The sequence below is a fragment of the Stegostoma tigrinum genome, chromosome 3 (genome assembly GCF_030684315.1).
Source record: "Stegostoma tigrinum isolate sSteTig4 chromosome 3, sSteTig4.hap1, whole genome shotgun sequence".
NCBI classification, from domain to species: domain Eukaryota; kingdom Metazoa; phylum Chordata; class Chondrichthyes; order Orectolobiformes; family Stegostomatidae; genus Stegostoma; species Stegostoma tigrinum.
Genome location: NC_081356.1, coordinates 98,347,666 through 98,361,889, shown reverse-complemented (window position 1 = coordinate 98,361,889; position 14,224 = coordinate 98,347,666). Strand labels below are relative to the sequence as shown.

General features: G+C 38.3%; 1 protein-coding gene across 2 annotated transcripts in view; it reads left to right on the top strand.

Moving 5' to 3' along the window:
- The window catches only part of xrcc4 (X-ray repair complementing defective repair in Chinese hamster cells 4), a 340,565-nt gene that overhangs the window by 33,515 nt on the left and 292,826 nt on the right, over positions 1–14,224 (top strand). For both annotated transcript variants that reach the window (XM_048528164.2, XM_048528163.2), the window contains one exon: positions 3,398–3,585. In XM_048528164.2, the coding sequence (XP_048384121.2) occupies positions 3,398–3,585 (188 nt within the window). The remainder of the gene's footprint in view (positions 1–3,397; positions 3,586–14,224) is intronic.

The window sequence follows — 14,224 nt, the reverse complement described above, 5'->3', positions numbered from 1 at the left end:
AGAACAGGCCCTTCGGCCCTCGATGTTGTGCCGACTAGCCTTTTAATTCCAGATTTACTTAACTAACTGTATCCACACTCAACTGTAGACTTTGAAATAAAGTCTCTGGATCATTAATTCAGGAATCTAGCCCAGCAACATAACCACAACGCTATCTTACGAATTCTTCTGCACATTGGAAACGGATCTTTATGATTTGAAATTATTGAAATTATTGATCTGAATTATAGTTAAACTGCAAGTACGTGAATGCATGGAGTATATTAAGTAAGATTGGTGAGTTCCAGGTAAGGATTGTCTTGTGTGATTATGACATTGTTGCTCAAGTAAGGATAGAACTTATCCTTGTTATTAAATAATCCAGGGATACAAGGTGTTCAGAAATGATAGGACAGAAAAAAGGAGAGTTGGTAATATTGGTTAAGGATCGCATTGCAGTGCTGGGGAAAGAGACGGCTCCAGGGGTGCAAGGACAGAATCAATTTGGCTGGACCCAAACAAAGAAAGAGATCCATGTAGTCTACAGACCTCACCACTGCGAAGGATGTAGAGGATCAAATTTGCAGGGAAATTGTAGAGAGGTGCAAGTGTTCTCAAGTAGTTATAATGGGGGATTTGAATATCCTGTACATGGACAGAAATAATAGTAATGGAAAAGGCAGAGAGGGCCAAGTGTTCCAATGTCCTAATGATCTCGATGTTGTGTGCAGGGGGAAAGTTTCAATGTTTATGGATGATACAAAATTTGGGAACATTGTGAACTCTGAGAACGCAGTCTATAACTTCAAAAGAACATCAACAAGTTAGTGAAGTGGATGGATAGATGGCTAATAAAGTTTAACGCGGAGAAGTGTGAGGCAATTCATTTTGGTGGGAGAACATGAAAACACGAGAAAAAATAAAGCAGGTACAGGCTCTGAGGGACTGCTGTGTGTATGTATATAAGTCTTTCAAGCTGGCAGGACAAGTAGAGAGAACAGTTAATGAAGTATAGAGTACCTTGGACTTAATTAATAAAAGCCCGCAGCACCAGTTCAAGGAGGCGATGTTGAACTTGAATAGGTCACTTGTTCGACCTCAGCTGGAGCATGGTGTGCACTTCTGGGTGCCACACTATATGAAGAATGGGACTATGTTGGAGTGTGTGCAGAAGAATTCCACAAGAATGTTTGTGGGAGTGGGAAACTTCCATTATGAAGGTAGGCTGGAGAAATTTGGTCTGTTTTATTGATCAGAGAATACGCAAGGAAGATTTGATAGAACTTGTAAAAATTACAATAGGTCTGAATGGAGTGGGGAGGGAGAAATTCTTACTGGTTAATGGATGGAGAGTGAAGAATGAGAAGTCCCGAATTCAAAGTGTTCTGCAAAAAATCAAAGATGCTGCGCGCAAAAGCTTTTTCTTGCAGGGAATCTGAAATGCACTGACTGGAAGTATGGCAGAGGTGAGTCAATCAAGGCATTCAACAGGGCATTGACTGATTACTCAAATAGAAACAAATTACAGGCATATGGGTATAGGCATGAGATTGGCAGCAAGTCATAATGCTCATTTGGAGAGCTGGTTACAATGGCCACCTCATGCACTGTTCTGTGGTTTATTGCATGTATGTTGAATGTGGACCTTCTTCCAAAATAGGGGCTTGTGGACATGGCAATTTACTTTGTAGCATGAATAAAAATGCAGCACACTACTGTAAGTTATGAGGAATGAGCTCTTTCCATTTAGAATCCTTTTCTCAACATAAACTAAAGAATGAAATTGCTAGTTTTCCCAAGCTATAACTGAATACTGTTGGCTGACTAACATTGGCTCTAAGCCTGCCAAGGTGTTGACTTTAAAATTCTAATACTTATTTCCAAATTCCTTGTGGTCTCACCACTCCCTATATCTGAACTTCTTCCAGTCATCCAAAACCGTTACATTCCTTCTAATCCCCAGATATGGGGAAAACTCAATTTGATTGGAAAGGTGGTAAATGTAACTCCTTCATTTAAAATGAGAGGAGGAGTGGAAGCAGGAAAGTACAGGCCAATTAGTTTAATGTTTGTCAGAGGGAAAAAAGTTAGAAGCAATTGTTAAAAGACCTTACAGCAAGGCACTTTGAAAGATTCATTGTGGAAAGGTGGAAAACTCAAATGGTGAAGGTACTGTGTTCCTGGGTGTCTGAATGTGTGCTCCACAAGAGATCTTTTGCTTTCTTGTTCAAATTAAACACTTCACAATTGATATACTTCTTTTCATAGGAAAGGAAAGCTAAAACAATATTTGCATTTTTAACAGAATAACTTCGCAGACCTAACTTCATTTATCACTTGACTCTGTCCAGATCCATTTTACTACTGCTGTGACCAACATTTTTTTTCTTTCATGGGATATGGGCTTCACTGACAATGCAAGCATTTGTTGCTCTTTCTCACCTGTCTATTTCAAGAACCAGTTGAGAGTCGACTACATTGCTGTGGGCCTGAATTCGCATGTAGATCAAATTAGGTAAAAGAATCTTTTCATAGTGTCATAGAGTTTAACATCTTGGAAAGAGACCCTTCATCCCATTTTATCAGTCATCTAACAACTACCCACTTTAATCCCATTTTACACCATTTGACCTACAGCCTTGAATGATGTGGCTCCTCAGTGATCATCTAATTACTTCTTAGATGTTGTGATGGTTCCATCTTGACTATCCTTTCTGGCACTGAGTTCCAAAAACTCACCATTGGTAACAACCCATAATATCAACAATGTCACATCCCATACGTTAATCAGCAGTCTCAACTCATCTGCCTCTTTGCATTAAAATAAATTCCATCTAACCTTGCCAAACTCCCTTGTGTTTTAACATGACTACATATGCTCTGCAGACAGACTTGGCTTTCCTCCTGCATTTGTCTGTGCATCACCCATTGTTGTACCTCCATTCCCTGTCCCATTGCAGATTAGTTTAAACACTTAAAAACCAGGCAAGCAAAATGTTGGGGTTTAGCTGCCACACCAACTGAGCTCAATCTGGGCCACGCATGCCCAGGCTTTTATTTAGACGTTCTTCTTCTGCAGTTCACCTCCATGTTTGGTCTGCTGCCGCTCCGACTGGCACTTCTTGGAGTCAGAGTAGAGTATAAATTAGAGAAACCTTATTCTTATTAATGCCCGGAATCCAATTAGGCCCTGTTTCCCAACCTACATCACAGTGATGCTGGTTACTACATACTCTTCCATCCTAAATGAAACCAGTGAACCTACTGGAGCTTTGTGACAATCAATAATGGTTTTACAGTTATCATTATTGAGAGAGGCTCTATATTAAATTTAATTTTAATCAGTCTGTTTGTTTAGTTATTTACTAAATTCAAGGTGAAATTTCTTACACATGCAATTTGACAATTCTACTTCCAGTGTCAGATAATGAAGTAACAATGGAAGCAAAAGAGGCTGAAATAGACAGACAAAAATATGTTGATGAACTTCGACAAGCACTGACAATGGGTGAAGAAAGGATGAAAACCTACAGCTTTGACTTTTTTAAGGATAATGACAAGGACGTTTTTCATTTTTTATATGAAAAACTGATGCAAGACATCTCAGTAAGTACAATTGAATATATTAGTTGAAGGGCAATGGTTTTGTTTGTGTAAAAAGTTAGGAAAGTCTGATGCTGCTTGGCCTGCTGTGTTCATCCATCTCTACACCTTGTTATCTCAGATTCTCCAGCATCTCCAGTTCCTGCTATCTCAGTAACTTTGTTAGTTCAATTTTGAAGAAATGTACCTTGTTAACATTACAGTCAATGTGTTGATTAGCTCAGTTGATTGGATGGCAGGCTTACAATGCAGAATGATGCCAACAGTGTGGACTCAAGTTCTGCATTGGCTGAGGTTACCATGGATGACTCTCCTTCTCAACCTCTCTCCTCATCTGATGCAACATTAGTCATGTCTCTCTAATGAGCGAACAACTTTATGGTCTGGTAAGACAATGATGAATTTTACCTTTTGTCGGAATGTTAACGGATGATTATTTATGAATGTGCTTTTCAAATTTGGAAAATGTGTTGTATAAGACCTTTCTCCTCATCTCCAGAGTTTTACAGATGGACACAAATCGATTGGAGTTGAACGTGTTTCATTCCGATGTGGACATGTCGAGATATTAAATTCTGTGTCCCAGAATTTAATTTCCTACTTGGCGTATTTAAATTATTGGGAATGTTGTATATTGTTTTCTTTACAACATGTGTTAGAAATGGACTATTATTTCTTAAACAATTATGCCTCAATGTCCTATTAATTTTATGTGTTCACACTCTAGCCTGATTTTTAAACATGGATATGCAATCTCATTTGATGCCATCATATTCTTTCAATCCCTCAGCTCTCTCCATCTCTATTGTTTTAGCCTCTTCAAACATGCTTTCCATTTCATACTGGACTCATTTATTTTCTCCTGTTTTACATTTGTCTTGGAATAACCTGATATCAGAGATTTTTGTGATGGCAGAAGTACTTCATTTGCCTTTTTTTTGGTAAAATTATTAATTAATTTAAGTTTTGATATTTTACCGTACTAATATTCTAAAGAAAGCACAATGGAATTTACAAAATCTGAGGCTTCATGTTTAACTTGGCACATATTGTGGTGCTGTATCTGTAAGCATGTCATAATTAAAGTTTATTTGAGATATCTTTTCATCAGGATTCTTTTCTCAATAGAGATCTGTACGTATAGTCTGTATAAGATAATACTTGAGTAAATGTTGAAAGGTGAATTTTCCTTGTCAGTCCCAATTGTTTATATTCCAAGTTGATCTGCTATGAAAAGTACATGTTTGTATGAATTAGAGACAATCATCCCATGATACCTGCATATGATTCTTCTTGTAGAACTTTGGGATTTCTTATGGAACCAGCTTCCATTAATCAAATTTGAGGCTTTTTTTTAGGCAATTGAGAACTGAAATTTGGGAGCTTTTGCTAGAAACACAGAATCCCTACAGTGCAGATAGAGACCATTCAGTCAATCGAGCCTGCACTGAACCTCCAAAGTGTATCCCCACAACCCTGCATTTCACATGGCTAATCCACATAGACCGCCCATCCCTGGACACCAATGGGACAATTTAGCAAGACCAATCCACCTGAACTGCAGTTTACAGTTGAATATGTGCACATGGGGCATTTATCTGCAAACGTCAGAGTTGCCACAGTTAGTGACTGAGAACTCCAGGAATTGGTAGTGGGTGGTTGAGAAATCTGGTGTGGCCTGCATTGAAGTTGTATAGAATAATCCTGATTTGGAAGGCAGGAAGCTAGAATATGTTCATACAAAAAAAAAGTGCATATTCACTTTAAGCTTTCTAAACTTACAGATTTGTACAGAAAATGGGCTTATAAGTACCTACAGGTTACAGACATTTCTAAAAATTGAAACATGTATCCATTGGCAATGTGATTAGAAACCTTAGGCTTGTTTTGATGTTTTGGCAAATAGCTGGACCCAGCTAGTTAATTTAAACCAAGTGCTTTCACCCTGAAAAATGTGAGGTGATTCATTTTGGAAGGACAAACTTGAAAGCAGAATACAGGGTTAATGGAAAGATTCTTGGCAGTGTGGAGGAGTGGAGGGATCTCGGGGTTCATGTCCACAGTTCCCTGAAAGCTGCCACCCAGGTGAATAGAGTTGTTAAGAAGGCGTATGGTGTCTTAGCTTTCATTAATAGAGGGATTGAGTTCAAGAGCCGTAAAGTTATGCTCCAGCTATACAAAAGCCTGGTCCGGCCACATCTGGAGTATTGTGTCCAGTTCTGGTCGCCTCATTACAGGAAAGATGTGGAGGTGTTGGAAAAGGTGCAGAGGAGATTTACCAGGATGCTGCCTGGAATGGAGGGAAGGTCTTATGTGGAAAGGTTGAGAGAGTTAGGGCTTTTCCCTTTAGAATGATGAAGGATGAGAGGTGAGTTGATAGGGGTGTACAAAATGATCAGAGGTATAGATGGAGTGGACAGCCAGAGACTTTTTCCTAGGATGGAGGTAGCTATTATGAGGGGGCATAGTTTTAAAGCGAGTGGAAATAGATATAGGGGAGATGTCAGAGGTAGGTTCTTTACTCAGAGAGTGGCCAGGGCGTGGAATGCATTGCCAGACAGGGTAGTGGAGACGGCCTCATTAGGGGCATTTAAGCAGCTGTTAGATAGACTTATGGATGATAGTATAAGATAGGGGTGGAGGTTAGATAGACCTTACGATTAGGATAAAAGTTTGGCACAACATCGTGGGCTGAAGGGCCTGAATTGTGCTGAACTGTTCTATGTTTTGTGTTCTGTGTTCTGTGTTCTAAACCTAGCTCTCTCACAAAATCATGAAGCTGTCTTCAAAAAAAGCACCATCAAAGGTACCACAACATTTCAAGCTCCGAGCTCTCAAAGAAGAAATTACAAAGAAAACATCCCTGACAGCAGAACCAGCAGAAGAAAGGTATTTGTGACGTGAGATCATTAGAAGGCAGAGTGCTCCAGAAGACCACGTTCTGTGTGAAATTGCAGAGATTAAGTTTTAATCTATTATAGTCCTATTAATTGGGTTTAGATAAGTGGGACTTGTGTTGGCTTGAACAGCATTCCACTAGACTTTCGTTCAGTTAGGAAATAGTTCATACTTAAAGGAGAATTGTGCTTATCTGGGTTTTTGGGGGAGTAATTGTCAGAAGGAAACCTCTCCTCCTGTCATAACAGACTGGTGCTTGTGTTTTGGTTTAATTATCAGAGGGGCTTGACCTTCCTCCCCTCTTCCTAACAGGCCCATCTCAATTGCGGGACCTAGTTGCTCCATATTTTATGATGTTGCAAGATGACTCTCTTGCTAGGCAGAAGCATGTTCTAAATGAGAGGGATAGCCTCATTAATACTCAGCTTTCTCTCTTGTCAAGCAAGTGAGATGTTTGGAAACTTTGACAAGGAAACCAGAACGGGTACCTGGTGCATTCAGCTCCCTGCTTGCTCTCAGTAACCTTTGTGTTGCATATGATCAAACTGAATCTTGGACAATGACTCATTAGCACCAGCTGTGCACACTCCTTGCCCACAGACAATGGCACCCAGCATCTGTTAATCTATGACAGCCATCATGGCACGTCTCTGATACACTAACAGGCCACTCACAGAGTCAATTAGCATGGAAATCAGTGCTTGCTGACTATAATCCAAAACTAAAGTACTTGTACCTGTCTGTGCCTTCCAAACATTTCTTATTCATGTACGTCTCTAAATGTCCTTTAAAGCTGGTAACTGTACCCCTATCCACACTTCCACTGGAAGTTCATTCTACATCACTCTCTGTAACAAAAAATAAACTTGCCCCCATGTCTTTCTCCTCTCACATTAAAAATATGCCCCCTGGTCTTGAAATCCCCCACCCTCAGGGGAAAAAGATACCTGCCATTCACCTTTATGTATACTCCTCAGTATTTTATGAAACTCTAAAACGCCCAGTACTCTTCCAGAGACTTTGAAGCTCTCAGAATACATAGTTCTGAGGAAGGGTCATTGGACCCAAAACGTTAACTCTGATTTGCCGGATGCTGCCAGACCTGCTGAGCTTTTCCAGCAATTTATGTTTTTGTTTCTATTTCCAGCTTGTGCAGTTTTTTTTTTCGATTTTTATTTAGGACCAGAAATCTGATTTATATTGTCAGGGTGAACTTCAGCCTCCATTGGTTTTATTTGTTTTTTGTTAATAAAAGCTCATGTTTTGATTTGTTCGATTGCTTGCCTGCATATGATGTTCCCTTCCTTGACGGTGTGAAGTTGCGGGTACACAGTGTGACTGGGGACTTGGTTGTACTGACTTCGAGGTTGTGGTTACAGACAGGTAAGGCATTTGGTGAAATGGTCAACTGTGACTAGAGTGAGAGAATAGAGTTGTTTGTACAAGGGAGTATCAGCAATGCCAGTTTGTGTGCAGCGTGTCATTGTGGCTGCCGTACCGTGATGTTGTCAAAGAGGGATAATGCTGGATTTGCCAATGCTTCTGAAATGCAAAGTGGCCTTTTGAAAGATGGCACAGGTTCATGGGACCCTTGTCTTTCAGTGGATACCCACTGACTGGTGAGTTGTTCTGGGAAAGATGTGTGGTAGGATGGGGCTGGAACTAAACGTGGAAGATCCCACGAGGATGAAATAGGTAATAAATACATTGAGTTTAGTGACGTATAAAGAGAGAGCTCTCTAGACCTCGTGAAGAACTCTCCAAAAGACTTGACACAAATAGGACTTAGTCAAAGTAACTTTCAGCTTAGCATTTCAAATTTCAGGTCAGAACCCTGATGAAAGTTCGTTGACCTAAAATGATAACTCACTTTTCTCTCCATAGATCCTGCTTGTTCTTATCTTTGTTAGCATTTTATCTTTTTATTTTAGTTAGAGTTTAATCTAAGTATAACAATTCTAGTCCTGCTTGAGTAGAGACAAATCATTGAGAAAGCAACTTGTCAGAACAATGAAAGCCATGTTGACCTTAATTTCGACTTAATTTGTTCTGAATCCAGTCAGACTATTCTCTGGAGATATTTCAAAGGAAAGCCACTATCCACTTGAAACATTAACCCTGTTTGTCTTTGCACAGAGCTGCTGAGTTTCTCCAGCATCTGTACCATTTTTCTTTAATTTAAGGGTTTTTAGTGAAGTGGGAGGTTGATACTCTTTAATAACTTATTTAGAGGATAAATGTGTAATTTGTCAGGAACCCTGAAAGTAAAACTGTGCAGGGTATAAAATAAGAGAGTCTATAAGTTTATGCTATTTTATATTTTTTTTATTAAAAGCACCATGACTAAAATTACTTACAAAATTGCTGTAGCCACTTGCTTTGATGTATGCCCCTGTTGTGTATTTACAAGCATTGTGTAAAGGTAGATTTATCGATAGGCTAACAAGTGGCTGCATTGTGAAGCATAAACATAAAATAAGATGGAATGCAAAATAGTTTTTTGGAAATTGCAAGCACAAGGTAAGTGATAAACCAGTCATGAAAGTAACAGTGGCCTTAGTGCAGTTGGTGCACAGGAAAGCAGTGTGTGTTACTACCAGCTGCAGTACAACCTGGGCCACCCACATGCCTTCACTCAATGAAGGCCACCAAAGACTGCAGACTGACCATCCAAACCACTGCCACCTAAACAAACACCACAGGACAACCGCAGAGTTGGCCTATGCTCAAAACAGGTCTAAAAGTTATTAAATGTGAAATATATTCATGCCATGGAATACAAGTATATTTTATTAGCTTCACAGAAAACTTGGAGGATACATATTGGTTTCCCTGATGATAGTGTTAACACAATACTTTTCCATAATACTTCTGACTTAAAAATGTTAATTTTGCATTGATGGGAAAATTCTGTAATTTGGGCTGTTTTGAGGCTCTGCATTAAAGTGTAGCCTGCTCCCTGCAAGGCAACTGATTGATTTTCATCTTTTATATGTGACCATTTGAATGTGAACTAAATTATCACATCCTTTTTGATATTGCTGTGAACGTTTCGGTAATTGGTGAATATTTTCTTAATTTTCATAATTATTTAAAATGATGCATTTTTCAAATCTACAATCACGAAACTATAATTAGTGTGATAAGTGAGATTGCAAGAGAAGTTTGAGATGTGAACTGCTAATCATTCACATCACTGTGAATTCCTGGATTCAACCATTCCATCATACAATTTTTTTTTCCTGACAAATTTATTTAGCTGAACAGTGGAACAAAGAGATTGTTATGGAACCCTTTGCTTTGTACACTTCCTATTGGATTATATATCACCATGTATGATGAGCAGGGAGGGTAAATATTCTTACCAGATCAAGATTCAGCCCTTGGATTAACAAATATTGAGAAAATAGTATTTGATTTGTGCATATGATTGATATACATTTTTATGCAGCACATGAAATAATAAAGCCATGACCCACTGACTGTTTGCGTGTATATTTGAAACAGAAGCCTGACAGAGCAATTCTGCTTGATGAGGCCAATATTCCAAACACACAGCTCTTTGGATGTTGGCTAACTGACTGAAATATTTACTCATCATAAATTACACCCACCATAGTTGTATGATTGGTAGGCCCTTGTCACTGAGTTCACCAATAATGATGACTATAGCTGATAATTATTCTCAAAGGAGTCAAATACAACTGCCACTCAAGCACATGACCTCAAATTTGACCTGGTTTTGGGGAAGATGCTGTGGAGATGCCACTGCAGATATTTTTGGCAATAAGTGTCTGACTGCAATATCATTTGAAGTCACATGGCACGAAATAGGTACTAGTTTGCTTTATCTTTGTTGAATAGACTCCTATTGTAATGAAAAATGACCACAGTCAACTCTGTGGATCAAGGAAGCAATGAATTTATTTGAGAAGATACCCAAAAAGTTTCTCATGAGTGTAGCTCAAATTTATAGTTCTTGACTTCATCTCAGCCCATCCACACAAAAATGATGGTGAGTCCCATTTTTAATTGCATAAATTTTAATTCCATGTCTTAAAAACTGTTTATCTTTTCTTGTCATCTCACCACATTAGCACATTTTATAACGCACCAGCAAGAATTGCTCTCATCTATTTTATTTATGAATGTGTTAACAGATATTCCCTGTGCAGCACCAGGAGGTGCTGCTCCATGGATTGGGTTGTTCCCATTTAACATCAGTTTCGGTGTCTGATTGCAAAGCAATTTTTCAATTAAATGAGTTCAAGTACGTTACTTGAAATACATAAACAGGTTAAACCCATTTGTTACTGTCACATTAAACCATGCTGACCAGCAGGTATTAACTTCAATCTCTTGCGTGTGCTGAGTTAGCTACCCTCAGCTGGAAACGTAGTTATTTCCCACCACAAAGTGTTACACTAGTTTGTATTTAGCACTAATGTTCAAGTGATCTGCAAAATGCAGTTTTCTTCTAAAGAAATGAGAAAATAAGGCAGACAAAACAAACTCTCAGTTAAGATTTTTAGGGCCAGATTTTTTTGGCCACTAGGAGTATTGGAAGGAGGCAAGCACTTAAAATGGCACCAATGGCTAATTAGCTCATTTCATGGCCTCTACATTGCCCCTGGATTATTGCCCTGGAACTGGGACGTTGGGAGTGCAACTTTCCCCATCCTCACATAATGATTATTTAATTGCGTACATTCTTAGAAAAACCAAACCATGGCTTTGCTAAAATACAGTCAAAATGAATTAAATGAACTTGTGACAATACAAGTCTACTTTGCCTCATTCTACATGATCTTTCTTAGTTTTGAGTGGGAAAGCACATCTAGTACCTTGCTTATTTTGACCTGAAATTCCTCACTGTTCATAGAAACTTGCTGCCAGAAAGCTTGGTAGCAGGGTTCAAAACAGTGTCCGTTAAACATTTATATGCTGTTTGAGGCACAAGTACAAGTTTGATTGTTGTAGCTAGACCTGAGAAATCACACCTGGAACAGAGTTTCAGCTTTGAACATCCGCTGTTTTGAAGATTTTGTGTCATTAGAGAGAGAATAGAAACTGAAGGTGTGAGTGAACCTGGCAGTTGATGTTCTGAATGGAGACAAAATTTACAGAGCTGATATTTTCCCATGGACAAAGACATACAGAAGAGCGACAAGATTTTGAAAGTATCATAAGCAATAGATAAATGTGCATATTTTTAAACTTGGAATTGAGCATAAAGCTAGAAGATATAGTACAAAATTAATGAGCTTTAACAGATCGTTGCAACTCAAAGAAAATATATTTCCGAGCAGTCTTAGATGTGTGAATTGTAGACTGTAGTAAAGTGGTTAATGTTTCATTGTTTGATTCTTCAAAAAATGTGGTTTGATATCTGTGTGGTTAAAAGGAGCATTGAAAGTTAAAAGGTTAAGTGCCGATGCAGATAATTAATTGTTAGGTGCAAGAAGATATCTGGTGAACACCTGGAACAAGCCACTGTTCAAAGATATAAGATTAGGGTATTGGTAAATTTACATTTGGGAGGCAGAGATCTTGTGCATAATGCTTTCTCGGCAGGGTGGGGGTGTGGTGGTTTATGTAGATTGGCTTGAGTCTGTCTTGCAACAAATGGTGTGTAGTCTGGTAACAATACTTGTAGCAAACATTGTAAAATAAAAGTGGATTCTGATAGTTACAGAGAAATAAACGGCTGTGACATTTAAAGCTACCCTTCTGATATGTAGATTGTCAACTGGTTGTTTCTAATAGTTTTTGCAGGATGATAGTGACTAAGGGTTGAAATCAGTCTGAACCTGGAGATCTTCCTGACCTATGTAGTCTGGTTCTGGATTAGGCAATGCACTTAAATTACTGAATCTTAAGTGGTGTCTCAGTCTGAAATTTTCTTGCTTCAAAATCTTTTTTGAAGATACTATAGCTGGAGTAAGCATCATATGTAGAATCCCATTATTTTCATGACCCTCTTTCATTTTATATTCTGTAATTCTTTTTCTTTCCATTCTCTTGGTTTCCCTGTAACACTTTACTTGCCTCTTTATTTCATGCTCCTGTTTCCTGCTTGGCCTTTATTCGTTCTCATTTTATTATTTGTGCCACCTATAAACTCTCTGTGATTTCTTCTGACCAGGAACCAGGACGTTGCCTAATTCTCCCTGAGGTAATGTGGATATTTGTCTTAGTTATAAAGCTGGCATATAACTGTTTTGACCAAAGGTCCTGAGAGACAAGGTCTTGTGTTTTGGCTTCCCAATGTAACTCCCTGAATTCCCATAGAACTTAATGAGACATGAGGTGATCTGCAAAATAAATTACTCATTGGGCTCGTATTTGAAATTGAACGAGGTAAATCCTTTCAGTTCCCTCTCCCGATTGTTTGAGAGAGAAAAACACAATCTTGGCTCAAATGATACTCTGGTTGAAATATGAATAAAATTTTATTCATAGCTACATCCAATCGCTTAGCACATTAAATTCTAAAGTAGCTATGATGTATTGTAAATTTAAAATTTGTAAATTAACATGCAATAAGCAAACACAAATAAACCGTTTTTCTTCATATACCCTGGTTTATTGGAAATGGAATAAGTATGAGATGAAATGCAAAATATATGCACCTGTTGTTAAGTGTTAGTTTTTTTCTGTGGCTGAATCTATTTGAAATAAGTAATAGTAACATTGGACAATGTGTATAAAGACTAATATAGTGTTTGGCCAAATTGCATGGATAATATTCTAGGCCCCAACTGAGAAACAAATTGAGGGGAAGAAACAGATTGTGGAAAGGTAGAGGGGAATTTGCAGGTTGGGGAAAATGGGGGAGGATGTATGGCTAGCTTTGAACATAAAACATTTAACCTTTGACTTCTTTGTTAATCAAGAATCTATCTAACTCAATGTTAAAACCATGCAAAGAGCTTTTCTCCACTGCTCTGTGGGAGGGAAAATTCTACAGACTAATGACCCTTGGTGATGAGGATTTTTTTCCTCTCAGTCCTAATTGGGAATTTGCTTATTTTTAAAACTGTTTCTGGCTCCATATCTCTGCTGTAAGGGAAAACATCCTATTGGCATTCATCCTATCAAGTACTTTCACAATCTTATGTGTTTAAATGAGATCACCCCTCATTCTTTTGAATTTAGAATGCCCAATCTGTCCAAACCTTCTTCATAGCATGTCCCTTTTAACACAGAAATCAGTTAAATGAACCTTCTAATGCAGTTATACCCCTGCTTAAATTGTGAGATATTTAATAATCCAGATTCAATCTCACCAATGGTCCATACAAGAGCAACAAAAATCCCTATTTTTATATTTCTTACCCCTTCAATAAATGTTACCATGCAATTTGTCTGCCTGATCAAATGCTGTACTCTCCTACATATCTTAGTGTCAACAATAAATTTAGCAAATGTACATTCAGCCCGTTCATCCAAGCATATAGATTTTAAATAGTCAAGGCTCCAGCATTGAAATCTGTGGCGCTCCACTAGTTAATAACATCATGTTAACACAAAAATGACCTATCTATCCCCATTCACTGCTTCCTGTTAGCCAGTTTTCTGAAAGAAAGTTTTATCAAGTTAGTTACATCTACAGGTTTCCCAGCATTTGTGTTACTTGTTACTTCCTCAAAGAACTGTAACGTCAAACTTGAATTCCTGCTCAAAAAATATTTCATTAAGATTTTCTAAGCACCTTGCTGTAATCTTAATCATAGATTCTTGC